At 42.4% G+C, this 17,468-nt stretch overlaps 1 protein-coding gene across 2 annotated transcripts in view; it reads left to right on the top strand.

The window, feature by feature from the left end:
- Nucleotides 1-12,089, top strand: part of LOC115115567 (ectodysplasin-A-like) — a 42,745-nt gene extending 30,656 nt beyond the window's left edge. The window contains exons 5-8 of one of the 2 annotated variants that reach the window (XM_065020009.1): nucleotides 5,653-5,687; nucleotides 5,802-5,853; nucleotides 6,022-6,146; nucleotides 11,015-12,089. In XM_065020009.1, the coding sequence (XP_064876081.1) occupies nucleotides 5,653-5,687; nucleotides 5,802-5,853; nucleotides 6,022-6,146; nucleotides 11,015-11,260 (458 nt within the window). In that variant the 3' untranslated portion in view covers nucleotides 11,261-12,089. Of the gene's footprint in view, nucleotides 1-5,652; nucleotides 5,688-5,801; nucleotides 5,854-6,021; nucleotides 6,153-11,014 lie in introns of both variants that reach the window. The other variant, XM_065020008.1, reaches the window with a different exon arrangement.
- Nucleotides 12,090-17,468: the final 5,379 nt, after the last annotated feature.

The following is a 17,468-nucleotide window of genomic DNA, read 5'->3' as shown; positions in this document are numbered from 1 at the left end:
TACAACACACAAAGTGTACTGTTGTGCGTACTGTAGGACTGGAGCTGGGAACCACTGCTGTAGGGAATAGGGTGCCATTTGGAACACAGTCATAATATGAGTGACCAATATCGAGGGTCGGAACCCAGAGAAGCATCGGCATTGCTCTGACCGGACTTCCTGTGGAGGGTCGGAACCCAGAGAAGCATCAGCATTGCTCTGACCGGACTTCCTGTGGAGGGTCGGAACCCAGAGAAGCATCGGCATTGTTCTGACCGGACTTCCTGTGGAGGGTCGGAACCCAGAGAAGCATCGGCATTGTTCTGACCGGACTTCCTGTGGAGGGTCGGAACCCAGAGAAGCATCGGCATTGTTCTGACCGGACTTCCTGTGGAGGGTCAGAAACTAAATCACAGTCAGCATGATTTTAATAGCGGGTGAGAGCATTCACAGCCGACCGCTCAGACTGGTGAGGGCATACCAGCCAACGTTTTTTTATAATTTCTTTAGGCTATGCAATTGTGTGAGAAAACAGAGTGATGGCCTCTATTAAAAAAAGGAGGATCCTATCAGCTTTCTATAGACTAGACCTACTATATTTATTTCTCAACTTTCCTAATATGAAGCACATTGCTACTCTTTACAACAGGAGTATAGCCTACCTGGCTGGCATGAAAATGAACCATGGGAAAAGCTATTTAACCCTCCTGTTGTGTTCCGTTCGAATTGGAACGATTTACCGAAGTTTTCTCTCTGAGAAATGTAGTTAATTTAATCTGATTGTCATAAGGTTCCATGACTTTGTCCACACAGGGCATGTGAACACACAATATACATTTAGATGATTTTCATAAAATTTTAGGTGTTTTATTTAACTTTTGTACTCCTGTGGCGTTCCCAGTCATTTGAAATGAATGGGTGAGACTACAATTAGTGTATAAAATTGAGTTCAGGCACATGCCCATTCATCAGATGGACACACTTCCACTCCCAGACCCCCACATGCATGTATGTTTGAGCACACACACACACACACCTCACTCCCCTTCTTGGCTTCCATGGCAACCCCGACAGGAACCACGGTAACCACACCTCTTGAGATTCTCACAAACAAACGCAACATTGTTTCAATAAGATACAGTGCCTTTGCGAAAGTATTCGGCCCCCTTGAACTTTGCCACCTTTTGCCACATTTCAGGCTTCAAACATAAAGATATAAAACTGTATTTTTTTTGTGAAGAATCAACAACAAGTGGGACACAATCATGAAGTGGAACGACATTTATTGGATATTTCAAACTTTTTTAACAAATCAAAAACTGAAAAATTGGGCGTGCAAAATTATTGTGTAGACTATATTACATGGATTTATTGTGATGGTGTAGACTATATTACATGGATTTATTGTGATGGTGTAGGTAGACTATATTACATGGATTTATTGTGATGGTGTAGGTAGACTATATTACATGGATTTATTGTGATGGTGTAGACTATATTACATGGATTTATTGTGATGGTGTAGACTATATTACATGGATTTATTGTGATGGTGTAGGTAGACTATATTACATGGATTTATTGTGATGGTGTAGGTAGACTATATTACATGGATTCATTGTGATGGTGTAGACTATATTACATGGATTTATTGTGATGGTGTAGACTATATTACATGGATTTATTGTGATGGTGTAGACTATATTACATGGATTTATTGTGATGGTGTAGACTATATTACATGGATTTATTGTGATGGTGTAGACTATATTACATGGATTTATTGTGATGGTGTAGACTATATTACATGGATTTATTGTGATGGTGTAGACTATATTACATGGATTTATTGTGATGGTGTAGACTATATTACATGGATTTATTGTGATGGTGTAGGTAGACTATATTACATGGATTTATTGTGATGGTGTAGACTATATTACATGGATTTATTGTGATGGTGTAGACTATATTACATGGATTTATTGTGATGGTGTAGACTATATTACATGGATTTATTGTGATGGTGTAGGTAGACTATATTACATGGATTTATTGTGATGGTGTAGACTATATTACATGGATTTATTGTGATGGTGTAGGTAGACTATATTACATGGATTTATGGTGATGGTGTAGACTATATTACATGGATTTATTGTGATGGTGTAGACTATATTACATGGATTTATTGTGATGGTGTAGACTATATTACATGGATTTATTGTGATGGTGTAGGTAGACTATATTACATGGATTTATTGTGATGGTGTAGGTAGACTATATTACATGGATTTATTGTGATGGTGTAGACTATATTACATGGATTTATTGTGATGGTGTAGACTATATTACATGGATTTATTGTGATGGTGTAGGTAGACTATATTACATGGATTTATTGTGATGGTGTAGACTATATTACATGGATTTATTGTGATGGTGTAGACTATATTACATGGATGTATTGTGATGGTGTAGACTATATTACATGGATTTATTGTGATGGTGTAGACTATATTACATGGATTTATTGTGATGGTGTAGACTATATTACATGGATTTATTGTGATGGTGTAGACTATATTACATGGATTTATTGTGAAGGTGTAGACTATATTACATGGATTTATTGTGATGGTGTAGGTAGACTATATTACATGGATTTATTGTGATGGTGTAGGTAGACTATATTACATGGATTTATTGTGAAGGTGTAGACTATATTACATGGATTTATTGTGATGGTGTAGGTAGACTATATTACATGGATTTATTGTGATGGTGTAGACTATATTACATGGATTTATGGTGATGGTGTAGACTATATTACATGGATTTATTGTGATGGTGTAGGTAGACTATATTACATGGATTTATTGTGATGGTGTAGACTATATTACATGGATTTATTGTGATGGTGTAGACTATATTACATGGATTTATTGTGATGGTGTAGACTATATTACATGGATTTATTGTGATGGTGTAGGCTATATTACATGGATTTATTGTGATGGTGTAGGTAGACTATATTACATGGATTTATTGTGATGGTGTAGACTATATTACATGGATTTATTGTGATGGTGTAGACTATATTACATGGATTTATTGTGATGGTGTAGACTATATTACATGGATTTATTGTGATGGTGTAGACTATATTACATGGATTTATTGTGATGGTGTAGACTATATTACATTGATTTATTGTGATGGTGTAGGTAGACTATATTACATGGATTTATTGTGATGGTGTAGGTAGACTATATTACATGGATTTATTGTGATGGTGTAGACTATATTACATTGATTTATTGTGATGGTGTAGGTAGACTATATTACATGGATTTATTGTGATGGTGTAGGTAGACTATATTACATGGATTTATTGTGATGGTGTAGACTATATTACATGGATTTATTGTGATGGTGTAGGTAGACTATATTACATGGATTTATTGTGATGGTGTAGGTAGACTATATTACATGGATTTATTGTGATGGTGTAGACTATATTACATGGATTTATTGTGATGGTGTAGACTATATTACATGGATTTATTGTGATGGTGTAGACTATATTACATGGATTTATTGTGATGGTGTAGACTATATTACATGGATTTATTGTGATGGTGTAGACTATATTACATGGATTTATTGTGATGGTGTAGACTATATTACATGGATTTATTGTGATGGTGTAGACTATATTACATGGATTTATTGTGATGGTGTAGACTATATTACATGGATTTATTGTGATGGTGTAGGCTATATTACATGGATTTATTGTGATGGTGTAGGTAGACTATATTACATGGATTTATTGTGATGGTGTAGACTATATTACATGGATTTATTGTGATGGTGTAGACTATATTACATGGATTTATTTTGATGGTGTAGACTATATTACATGGATTTATTGTGATGGTGTAGGTAGACTATATTACATGGATTCATTGTGTAGGTGTAGACTATATTACATGGATTTATGGTGATGGTGTAGACTATATTACATGGATTTATTGTGATGGTGTAGGTAGACTATATTACATGGATTTATTGTGATGGTGTAGGTAGACTATATTACATGGATTTATTGTGATGGTGTAGGTAGACTATATTACATGGATTTATTGTGATGGTGTAGACTATATTACATGGATTTATTGTGATGGTGTAGACTATATTACATGGATTTATTGTGATGGTGTAGGCTATATTACATGGATTTATTGTGATGGTGTAGGTAGACTATATTACATGGATTTATTGTGATGGTGTAGGTAGACTATATTACATGGATTTATTGTGATGGTGTAGGTAGACTATATTACATGGATTCATTGTGATGGTGTAGGTAGACTATATTACATGGATTTATTGTGATGGTGTAGGTAGACTATATTACATGGATTTATTGTGATGGTGTAGGTAGACTATATTACATGGATTTATTGTGATGGTGTAGACTATATTACATGGATTTATTGTGATGGTGTAGGTAGACTATATTACATGGATTCATTGTGATGGTGTAGACTATATTACATGGATTTATTGTGATGGTGTAGACTATATTACATGGATTTATTGTGATGGTGTAGACTATATTACATGGATTTATTGTGATGGTGTAGACTATATTACATGGATTTATTGTGATGGTGTAGGTAGACTATATTACATGGATTTATTGTGATGGTGTAGGTAGACTATATTACATGGATTCATTAGACTTTTCTAAATAAATAAAAATAAAAAAAGTAGACGCTCCAAAGGTCGGTTTCTTGTAGTCTGTGTGGAAGCCAGGAGATGCTGGATGTGTCTTGTAGTCTGTGTGGAAGCCAGGAGATGCTGAATGTGTCTTGTAGTCTGTGTGGAAGCCAGGAGATGCTGAATGTGTCTTGTAGTCTGTGTGGAAGCCAGGAGATGCTGAATGTGTCTTGTAGTCTGTGTGGAAGCCAGGAGATGCTGAATGTGTCTTGTAGTCTGTGTGGAAGCCAGGAGATGCTGGATGTGTCTTGTAGTCTGTGTGGAAGCCAGGAGATGCTGAATGTGTCTTGTAGTCTGTGTGGAAGCCAGGAGATGCTGAATGTGTCTTGTAGTCTGTGTGGAAGCCAGGAGATGCTGAATGTGTCTTGTAGTCTGTGTGGAAGCCATGAGATGCTGAATGTGTCTTGTAGTCTGTGTGGAAGCCAGGAGATGCTGAATGTGTCTTGTAGTCTGTGTGGAAGCCAGGAGATGCTGAATGTGTCTTGTAGTCTGTGTGGAAGCCAGGAGATGCTGAATGTGTCTTGTAGTCTGTGTGGAAGCCAGGAGATGCTGAATGTGTCTTGTAGTCTGTGTGGAAGCCAGGAGATGCTGAATGTGTCTTGTAGTCTGTGTGGAAGCCAGGAGATGCTGAATGTGTTTATGGTAACGCTCAATTACCGCGAGACCGACCAGTTATTTGATTGGCCTTCCCCTGCTGACAACATGGCCGCCACAGCCCTAGTTTAGATCCCTCTGTTGTCCTGCCTGAAGTTGGGGTCAGGGGTCCCAAATGGAACCCTATGTAGTGCATTACTTTTGTTGGGTCCTGGTCAAATGTAAAGGGTGCCATTTGGGACAAAGTTAAGGGTTAGGAACTGATCCAGGATCTGATTCTATCTGTTACAGGACTCGTCGATAAAACCAAAACGAGAGACTTCCAGGTAGGGCACATTATTACATGACTTATTATTGTACCGAACAACGATGAAGGTTGGGAGTCATGCTGTGTGCTCCTAAAGACTGACTAGATGTACTGTATGTGATGTGTGTTGCAGCCTGCTGTGGTTCATCTACAAGGACAGGAAACCACCATTCAGGTTAAGGAAGGTAAGTGTCCATTGTAGATAAAAAAAAAAACTTTTGCGTGGTATTATCTACGTTCAATACTGTAGGTGTACATTTACTCCTGTTCAGAGGTGCTCTGGGTGTTTTGACTGCCTTTCCCCCACAATGATTGATTGATTTATTGATTGATTGATTGATGTCTTTGTCTAGACCTGTCTGAAGGTGTCTTGAGGAACTGGAAGATGGTGTCGATCCACCACCGTGTCTTCAAGATGCACTCTCGCTCTGGACAACTGGAGGTCCTACTGGACGGCATCTACTTCATATATAGTCAGGTAGAAGTGAGTAGTGACTACTACATTAATACTACGACTTTACATTACTAATACTATATACTACTACAGTCTCTACCTACTTCATATATAGTCAGGTAGAAGTGAGTAGTGACTACTACAATAATACTACATTACTAAGTACTACTACAGTCTCTACCTATTTTATATATAGTAATACTACAAATGTACTACAGTAATACTACAACTGTACAACAATAATACCACAGCTGTACTATAGTAATACCATAACTATACTATAGTAATGCTACAACCGCAATACAGTAATATTACAAATACTACAGTAATACCACAACTACTACAGCTATACTATAGTAATACCACAACAGTACTATAGTAATACTACAAATACTACAGTAATACTACAACTACTATAGTAATACTACAACTACTATAGTAATACTACAATTTCATTTGTCACATGATTGGTAAACAACAGGTATAGACTAACAACAACAGGTGTAGACTAACAACAACAGGTGTAGACTAACAACAACAGGTGTAGACTAACAGTGAGATGCTTGGTAACAACATGTGTAGACTAACAGTGAGATGCTTGGTAACAACAGGTGTAGACTAACAGTGAGATGCTTGGTAACAACAGGTGTAGACTAACAGTGAAATGCTTGGTAACAACAGGTGTAGACTAACAACAACAGGTGTAGACTAACAACAGGTGTAGACTAACAACAGGTGTAGACTAACAACAACAGGTGTAGACTAACAACAACAGGTGTAGACTAACAGTGAAATGCTTGGTAACAACAGGTGTAGACTAACAACAACAGGTGTAGACTAACAGTGAAATGCTTGGTAACAACAGGTGTAGACTAACAGTGAGATGCTTGGTAACAACAGGTGTAGACTAACAGTGAGATGCTTGGTAACAACAGGTGTAGACTAACAGTGAGATGCTTGGTAACAACAGGTGTAGACTAACAGTGAGATGCTTGGTAACAACAGGTGTAGACTAACAGTGAAATGCTTGGTAACAACAGGTGTAGACTAACAACAACAGGTGTAGACTAACAACAACAGGTGTAGACTAACAACAACAGGTGTAGACTAACAACAACAGGTGTAGACTAACAGTGAGATGCTTGGTAACAACAGGTGTAGACTAACAGTGAGATGCTTGGTAACAACAGGTGTAGACTAACAGTGAGATGCTTGGTAACAACAGGTGTAGACTAACAGTGAGATGCTTGGTAACAACAGGTGTAGACTAACAGTGAAATGCTTGGTAACAACAGGTGTAGACTAACAACAACAGGTGTAGACTAACAACAACAGGTGTAGACTAACAACAACAGGTGTAGACTAACAACAACAGGTGTAGACTAACAGTGAGATGCTTGGTAACAACAGGTGTAGACTAACAGTGAGATGCTTGGTAACAACAGGTGTAGACTAACAGTGAAATGCTTGGTAAACAACAGGTGTAGACTAACAGGGAAATGCTTGGTAACAACAGGTGTAGACTAACAGTGGAATGCTTGGTAACAACAGGTGTAGACTAACAACAACAGGTGTAGACTAACAGTGAAATGCTTGGTAAACAACAGGTGTAGACTAACAGTGAAATGCTTGGTAAACAACAGGTGTAGACTAACAGGGAAATGCTTGGTAACAACAGGTGTAGACTAACAGGGAAATGCTTGGTAACAACAGGTGTAGACTAACAGGGAAATGCTTGGTAACAACAGGTGTAGACTAACAGGGAAATGCTTGGCAACAACAGGTGTAGACTAACAGGGAAATGCTTACTTATGGGTCCTTTTCCAACAATGCAGAGTTCAAGTTAAATAGTGACACAAGGAATAACTAATAACGAGTAAATATAACACGGCTATAGACATGAAGTAGAAAATAACACAGCTATAGACATGAAGTAGAAAATAACACGGCTATAGACATGAAGTAGAAAATAACACAGCTATAGACATGAAGTAGAAAATAACACGGCTATAGACATGAAGTAGAAAATAACACGGCTATAGACATGAAGTAGAAAATAACACAGCTATAGACATGAAGTAGAAAATAACACAGCTATAGACATGAAGTAGAAAATAACACGGCTATAGACATGAAGTAGAAAGGGTCTGAATACTAACGTACATTTACTTATGTAAATAAGGTCATTCTGTTTTTTTATTTGTAGTAAATGTTTAAAAATGTTTTTATGGGGTGTTGTGATGTCATTATGGGGTGTTGTGATGTCATTATGGGGTGTTGTGATGTCATTATGGGGTGTTGTGATGTCATTATGGGGTATTGTGATGTCATTATGGGGTATTGTGATGTCATTATGTGGTATTGTGATGTCATTATGGGGTATTGTGATGTCATTATGGGGTATTGTGATGTCATTATGGGGTATTGTGATGTCATTATGGGGTGTTGTGATGTCATTATGGGGTATTGTGATGTCATTATGGGGTATTGCGATGTCATTATGGGGTATTGCGATGTCATTATGGGGTATTGCGATGTCATTATGGGGTATTGCGATGTCATTATGGGGTATTGTGATGTCATTATGGGGTATTGCGATGTCATGGGGTATTGCGATGTCATTATGGGGTATTGCGATGTCATTATGGGGTATTGCGATGTCATTATGGGGTATTGCGATGTCATTATGGGGTATTGTGATGTCATTATGGGGTATTGCGATGTCATTATGGGGTATTGCGATGACATTATGGGGTATTGCGATGTCATTATGGGGTATTGCGATGCCATTACGGGGTATTGTGATGTCATTATGGGGTATTGTGATGCCATTATGGGGTATTGTGATGTCATTATGGGGTATTGTGATGTCATTATGGGGTATTGTGATGTCATTATGGGGTATTGTGATGTCATTATGGGGTATTGTGATGTCATTATGGGGTATTGTGATGTCATTATGGGGTATTGTGATGTCATTATGGGGTATTGTGATGTCATTATGGGGTATTGTGATGTCATTATGGGGTGTTGAGTGTAGACTGATGAGGATTATTTTAATCCATTTTAGAATAAGGATTTAACGTAACAAAAAGTTAGAATAAGGATTTAACGTAACAAAAAGTTAGAATAAGGATTTAACGTAACAAAAAGTTGTAGAAAGTCAAGGGGTCTGAGTACTTTCCGAATGCACTGTACATAGGGAGTACCAGTACGATTCAATGTGCAGTGGTACAAGGCAATAGACTGTGTGTGTGTGTGGGGTGCGTACACTGAGTTTACAAAATATTAAGAACACCTTTTCTTTCCATGACATAAACTGACCAGGTGAAAGCTACGATTATTGATGTCACCTGTTAAATCCACTTCAATCAGTGTAGATGAAAGGGGAGGAGACGGGTTAAAGAAGGATTTATAAGCCTTGAGACATTTCAGACATGGATTGTGTATGTGTGCCATTCAGAGGGTGAATGGGCAAGACCAAAGATTTAGGTGCCTTTTGAACAGGGTATGGTAGGAGGTGCCAGGCGCACCGGTTTGAGTGGCAAGAACTGCAACGCTGCTGGGTTTTTCACACTCAACAGTTTTCCATGTGTCCACCACCCCAAAGGACATCCAGCCAACTTGACACAACTGTGGGGAGCCTTGGAGTCAACATGGGCCAGCATCCCTGTGGAACGCTTTCGATACCTTGTAGAGTCCATGCCCAGATGAATTGAGGCTGTTCTGAGGGCAAATGGGGGTGTAACTCAATATTAGGACGGTGTTCTTAATGTTATGTGCACACAGTGTACAGTGTATGGCTCTCACCAGGTGTTCTTAATGTTATGTGCACACAGTGTACAGTGTATGGCTCTCACCAGGTGTTCTTAATGTTATGTGCACACAGTGTACAGTGTATTGGTCTCACCAGGTGTTCTTAATGTTATGTGCACACAGTGTACAGTGTATGGCTCTCACCAGGTGTTCTTAATGTTATGTGCACACAGTGTACAGTGTATGGCTCTCACCAGGTGTTCTTAATGTTATGTGCACACAGTGTACAGTGTATGGCTCTCACCAGGTGTTCTTAATGTTATGTGCACACAGTGTACAGTGTATGGCTCTCACCAGGTGTTCTTAATGTTATGTGCACACAGTGTACAGTGTATGGCTCTCACCAGGTGTTCTTAATGTTGTGTGTATGTAGTGTGTGTGATGATGATACCACATCTCAGGTGTACTATCCACTTATTCTGACCCTCTTCCTCCTCTACCTGACCCTCTCTCCTCTTCCTCCTCTACCTGACCCTCTCTCCTCTTCCTCCTCTACCTGACCCTCTCTCCTCTTCCTCCTCTACCCGACCCTCTCTCCTCTTCCTCCTCTACCTGACCCTCTCTCCTCTTCCTCCTCTACCTGACCCTCTCTCCTCTTCCTCCTCTACCTGACCCTCTCTCCTCTTCCTCCTCTACCCGACCCTCTCTCCTCTTCCTCCTCTACCTGACCCTCTCTCCTCTTCCTCCTCTACCTGACCCTCTCTCCTCTTCCTCCTCTACCCGACCCTCTCTCCTCTTCCTCCTCTACCTGACCCTCTCTCCTCTTCGTCCTCTACCTGACCCTCTCTCCTCTTCCTCCTCTACCTGACCCTCTCTCCTCTTCCTCCTCTACCTGACCCTCTCTCCTCTTCCTCCTCTACCTGACCCTCTCTCCTCTTCCTCCTCTACCTGACCCCCCTCTCCTCTTCCTCCTCTACCTGACCCCCCTCGACCCGACCCTCTCTCCTCTTCCTCCTCTACCTGACCCTCTCTCCTCTTCCTCCTCTACCTGACCCTCTCTCCTCTTCCTCCTCTACCCCTACCTCTGCCAGATGTATTCATCTTCTCTCTCTCCTTCTCCTCCCTCTGTTCACCAGGTGTACTATCTGAACTTCACGGACATCGCCAGCTACGAGGTGATGGTAGACTCCACCCCCTTCCTGCGTTGTACCTGCAGCATGGAGACGGGGCAGAGGAAGTTCAACACGTGCTACACGGCGGGGGTCAGCCTGCTGAGGGCGGGACAAAGGATCTCCATCAGGATGGTCTATGATGACACGCTGATCAGCATGACCAATCATACTACGTTCCTGGGGAGCGTCAGGCTGGGGGATTCCCCCTGACCATGACCAATACGGCACAACTTCCTGGGGCTCCCTGACCAATCACACCTCCTTCCTGGGGCTCCCTGACCAATCACACCTCCTTCCTGGGACTTCCTGACCAATCATACTACGTTCCTGGGGAGCGTCAGGCTGGGGGATTCCCCCTGACCATGACCAATACGGCACAACTTTCTGGGGCTCCCTGACCAATCACACCTCCTTCCTGGGGCTCCCTGACCAATCACACCTCCTTCCTGGGGCTCCCTGACCAATCACACCTCCTTCCTGGGACTTCCTGACCAATCATACTACGTTCCTGGGGAGCGTCAGGCTGGGGGATTCCCCCTGACCATGACCAATACGGCACAACTTTCTGGGGCTCCCTGACCAATCACACCTCCTTCCTGGGGCTCCCTGACCAATCACACCTCCTTCCTGGGACGTGTCTGTAACGACTGTCTTCGGGTGAAAGAGAGGAGGATCAAGATGCAGAGTGATAATCCATATTTAATGGGATACTTAAACACAGAATAAAAACAACAAACCGACAAAACGAAACAGTCCTGTAGCGTGAACACTAAACACTGGAACAGGAACAATCACCCACAAAATACCCACAGAATATGGCTGCCAAAATATGGTTCCCAATCAGAGACAGCTGCCTCTAATTGAGAAACAATGTAGGCAACAATGGACGTACAAAAACACCTAGAGAGGAAACACCCCCCATAAACATACAAAAACACCCCCCATAAACATACAAAAACACCTAGAGAGGGAAACACCCCCCCATAAACATACAAAAACACCTAGAGAGGGAAACACCCCCCATAAACATACAAAAACACCCCCATAAACATACAAAAACACCCCCATAAACATACAAAAACACCCCCATAAACATACAAAAACACCCCCATAAACATACAAAAACACCCCCATAAACATACAAAAACACCCCCCATAAACATACAAAAACACCTAGAGAGGCAAACACCCCCCATAAACATACAAAACACATACATCACCCATGTCACACCCTGACCTAACCAAAATAACAAAGAAAACAAAGAATATTAAGGTCAGGGTGTGACAGTGTCAGGCTGGGGGATTTCCCCCTGGCCAATACGGCACCACTTCCTGGCGCTCCATGACCACACTACTTTCCTGGGACTTCCTGACCAATCACACCACCTTCCTGGGACTTCCTGACCAATCACACCTCCTTCCTGGGACGTCCTGACCAATCACACCTCCTTCCTGGGACTTCCTGATCAATCACACTACGTTCCTTTTGGAGCGTCCGGCTGGGGGGGGGGGACTCCCACATCAGCACATCACTAAGTAGTACAATCAATCTTGATCTCCACTATAAAAAGCATCAAGACATTATCTCTCATTTCTTTTAGACAAACATTTTGTTTTCAACAGCGGACATTTGTATAAAACTTTGTCTCGTCGACATTTGCAACATTGTTTCAATATTCAGATTTGATCTCCATCTGTCCCCTGGTAATGAACGTGTCGGGAGTCGGGATGAGATCTCCATCTGTCCCATAGTAATGAACGGGAGTCGGGATGAGATCTCCATCTGTCCCCTGGTAATGAACGTATCGGGAGTCGGGATGAGATCTCCATCTGTCCCCTGGTAATGAACGTGTCGGGAGTCGGGATGAGATCTCCATCTGTCCCCTGGTAATGAACGTATCGGGAGTCGGGATGAGATCTCCATCTGTCCCCTGGTAATGAACGTATCGGGAGTCGGGATGAGATCTCCATCTGTCCCCTGGTAATGAACGTGTCGGGAGTCGGGATGAGACCTCCATCTGTCCCATAGTAATGAACATGTCGGGATGAGATCTCCATCTGTCCCCTGGTAATGAACGTGTCGGGAGTCGGGATGAGATCTCCACCTGTCCCCTGGTAATGAACGTGTCGGGAGTCAGGATGAGACAGACAGGCAGGCAGCGTTTCTCAACCAGTGGAAAGGCAGGCAGACAGACAGGCAGACAGACAGACAGACAGACAGACAGACAGACAGGCAGGCAGCGTTTCTCAACCAGTGGAAAGGCAGACAGACAGACAGACAGACAGACAGACAGGCAGGCAGCGTTTCTCAACCAGTGGAAAGGCAGGCAGACAGACAGACAGACAGGCAGACAGACAGACAGACAGACAGGCAGGCAGCGTTTCTCAACCAGTGGAAAGGCAGACAGACAGACAGACAGACAGACAGACAGGCAGGCAGCGTTTCTCAACCAGTGGAAAGGCAGGCAGACAGACAGACAGACAGGCAGACAGACAGACAGACAGACAGGCAGGCAGCGTTTCTCAACCAGTGGAAAGGCAGGCAGACAGACAGGCAGACAGACAGGCAGGCAGCGTTTCTCAACCAGTGGAAAGGCAGGCAGACAGACAGACAGACAGACAGGCAGACAGGCAGACAGACAGACAGACAGACAGACAGCGTTTCTCTCAACCAGTGGAAAGGCAGGCAGCGTTTCTCAACCAGTGGAAAGGCAGGCAGACAGACAGACAGACAGACAGGCAGGCAGCGTTTCTCTCAACCAGTGGAAAGGCAGGCAGCGTTTCTCAACCAGTGGAAAGGCAGACAGACAGACAGGCAGACAGACAGACAGACAGACAGACAGCGTTTCTCTCAACCAGTGGAAAATCATGAATCTGCATCATTTTTATGGATGTATACGAAGAAATGTCAATTGGAAAAATGTCAAATGAATAAAAAGTGAAGCAAGTTTTCAGTCTTTCCAGCTTCAGTTTGAAGTTATTGTGTTGGCTGTGTTGTTGGCTGTGTTGTTGGCTGTGTTGTTGGCTGTAGTGTTAACTGTGTTGTTGGCTGTGTTGTTGGCTGTGTTGTTGGCTGTGTTGTTAACTGTGTTGTTGGCTGTGTTGTTGGCTGTGTTGTTGGCTGTGTTGTTGGCTGTGTTGTAGGCTGTGTTGTTGGCTGTGTTGTTGGCTGTGTTGTTAACTGTGTTGTTGGCTGTGTTGTTGGCTGTGTTGTTGGCTGTGTTGTTGGCTGTGTTGTTGGCTGTGTTGTTGGCTGTGTTGTTGGCTGTGTTGTTGGCTGTGTTGTTAACTGTGTTGTTGGCTGTGTTGTTAACTGTGTTGTTGGCTGTGTTGTTGGCTGTGTTGTTGGCTGTGTTGTAGGCTGTGTTGTTGGCTGTGTTGTTGGCTGTGTTGTAGCTGTGTTGGCTGTGTTAACTGTGTTGTAGGCTGTGTTGTTGGCTGTGTTGTTGTTGTTGGCTGTGTTGTTAACTGTGTTGTTAACTGTGTTGTTAACTGTGTTGTTGGCTGTGTTGTTGGCTGTGTTGTTGGCTGTGTTGTTGGCTGTGTTGTTGGCTGTGTTGTTGGCTGTGTTGTTGGCTGTGTTGTTAACTGTGTTGTTAACTGTGTTGTTGGCTGTGTTGTTGGCTGTGTTGTTAACTGTGTTGTTGACTGTGTTGTTGGCTGTGTTGTAGGCTGTGTTGTTGGCTGTGTTGTTGGCTGTGTTGTTAACTGTGTTGTTAACTGTGTTGTTAACTGTGTTGTTAACTGTGTTGTTAACTGTGTTGTTAACTGTGTTGTTAACTGTGTTGTTGGCTGTGTTGTTGGCTGTGTTGTTAACTGTGTTGTTGGCTGTGTTGTTGGCTGTGTTGTTGGCTGTGTTGTTGGCTGTGTTGTTGGCTGTGTTGTTAACTGTGTTGTTAACTGTGTTGTTGGCTGTGTTGTTGGCTGTGTTGTTGGCTGTGTTGTTGGCTGTGTTGTTGGCTGTGTTGTTGGCTGTGTTGTTAACTGTGTTGTTAACTGTGTTGTTGGCTGTGTTGTTAACTGTGTTGTTGGCTGTGTTGTTGGCTGTGTTGTTAACTGTGTTGTTGGCTGTGTTGTTAACTGTGTTGTTGGCTGTGTTGTTGGCTGTGTTGTTGGCTGTGTTGTTGGCTGTGTTGTTGGCTGTGTTGTTGGCTGTGTTGTTAACTGTGTTGTTGGCTGTGTTGTTGGCTGTGTTGTTAACTGTGTTGTTGGCTGTGTTGTTGGCTGTGTTGTTAACTGTGTTGTTGGCTGTGTTGTTGGCTGTGTTGTTGGCTGTGTTGTTAACTGTGTTGTAGGCTGTGTTGTTGGCTGTGTTGTTGGCTGTGTTGTTGGCTGTGTTGTTGGCTGTGTTGTTGGCTGTGTTGTTAACTGTGTTGTTGGCTGTGTTGTTGGCTGTGTTGTTAACTGTGTTGTTGGCTGTGTTGTTGGCTGTGTTGTTGGCTGTGTTGTTGGCTGTGTTGTTGGCTGTGTTGTTGGCTGTGTTGTTAACTGTGTTGTTAACTGTGTTGTTGGCTGTGTTGTTGGCTGTGTTGTTAACTGTGTTGTTGGCTGTGTTGTTGGCTGTGTTGTTGGCTGTGTTGTTAACTGTGTTGTTGGCTGTGTTGTTAACTGTGTTGTTGGCTGTGTTGTTGGCTGTGTTGTTGGCTGTGTTGTTGGCTGTGTTGTTGGCTGTGTTGTTAACTGTGTTGTTAACTGTGTTGTTGGCTGTGTTGTTGGCTGTGTTGTTGGCTGTGTTGTTGGCTGTGTTGTTGGCTGTGTTGTTGGCTGTGTTGTTGGCTGTGTTGTTGGCTGTGTTGTTAACTGTGTTGTTGGCTGTAGTGTTGGCTGTGTTGTTGGCTGTGTTGTTGGCTGTGTTGTTGGCTGTGTTGTTAACTGTGTTGTTGGCTGTAGTGTTGGCTGTGTTGTTGGCTGTGTTGTTGGCTGTGTTGTTGGCTAGCTCCTCTGAACAAGTGTCCTGACGCCTCACTATCTCTTTGTTATGGATTTATACAAATAAAATGCCACTAGAAATCAGCTTATTAATGCAGCTACTTTGTTGTTATTCTGTCTGTTTGACGTGACTGTAAATTAGCCGTAGTTGGCTAGCTAGCAAGCAAGGGATAAAAAGTCAGTATGGCAATGGAACATCTAGAACAAACGACTGTCCATAGATACAGAACTAAAAGACTGAACGACTGGGTCGCCATAGATACAGAACATAAAGACTGAACGACTGGGTCGGGTCCATAGATACAGAACTAAAAGACTGAACGACTGGGTCGGGTCCATAGATACAGAACTAAAAGACTGAACGACTGGGTCGCCATAGATACAGAACATAAAGACTGAACGACTGGGTCGGGTCCATAGATACAGAACACAAAGACTGAACGACTGGGTCTCGTCCATAGATACAGAACTAAAAGACTGAACGACTGGGTCGGGTCCATAGATACAGAACTAAAAGACTGAACGACTGGGTCGGGTCCATAGATACAGAACTAAAAGACTGAACGACTGGGTCGAGTCCATAGATACAGAACACAAAGACTGAACGACTGGGTCGGGTCCATAGATACAGAACTAAAAGACTGAACGACTGGGTCGGGTCCATAGATACAGAACTAAAAGACTGAACGACTGGGTCTCGTCCATAGATACAGAACAAAAAGACTGAACGACTGGGTCTCGTCCCATAGATACAGAACTAAAAGACTGAACGACTGGGTCGCCATAGATACAGAACAAAAAGACTGAACGACTGGGTCTCGTCCCATAGATACAGAACTAAAAGACTGAACGACTGGGTCGGGTCCATAGATACAGAACAAAAAGACTGAACGACTGGGTCGCCATAGATACAGAACATAAAGACTGAACGACTGGGTCGCCATAGATACAGAACATAAAGACTGAACGACTGGGTCTCGTCCATAGATACAGAACTAAAAGACTGAACGACTGGGTCAGGTCCATAGATACAGAACATAAAGACTGAACGACTGGGTCGGGTCCATAGATACAGAACTAAAAGACTGAACGACTGGGTCGGGTCCATAGATACAGAACTAAAAGACTGAACGACTGGGTCGCCATAGATACAGAACATAAAGACTGAACGACTGGGTCGGGTCCATAGATACAGAACACAAAGACTGAACGACTGGGTCTCGTCCATAGATACAGAACTAAAAGACTGAACGACTGGGTCGGGTCCATAGATACAGAACTAAAAGACTGAACGACTGGGTCGGGTCCATAGATACAGAACTAAAAGACTGAACGACTGGGTCGGGTCCATAGATACAGAACTAAAAGACTGAACGACTGGGTCGGGTCCATAGATACAGAACTAAAAGACTGAACGACTGGGTCGCCATAGATACAGAACATAAAGACTGAACGACTGGGTCGGGTCCATAGATACAGAACACAAAGA

Source organism: Oncorhynchus nerka, linkage group LG6 (genome assembly GCF_034236695.1).
Source record: "Oncorhynchus nerka isolate Pitt River linkage group LG6, Oner_Uvic_2.0, whole genome shotgun sequence".
NCBI lineage: Eukaryota > Metazoa > Chordata > Actinopteri > Salmoniformes > Salmonidae > Oncorhynchus > Oncorhynchus nerka.
Note: the sequence above shows the minus strand (reverse complement) of the source record. Positions and strands in the feature narration are given on the sequence as shown.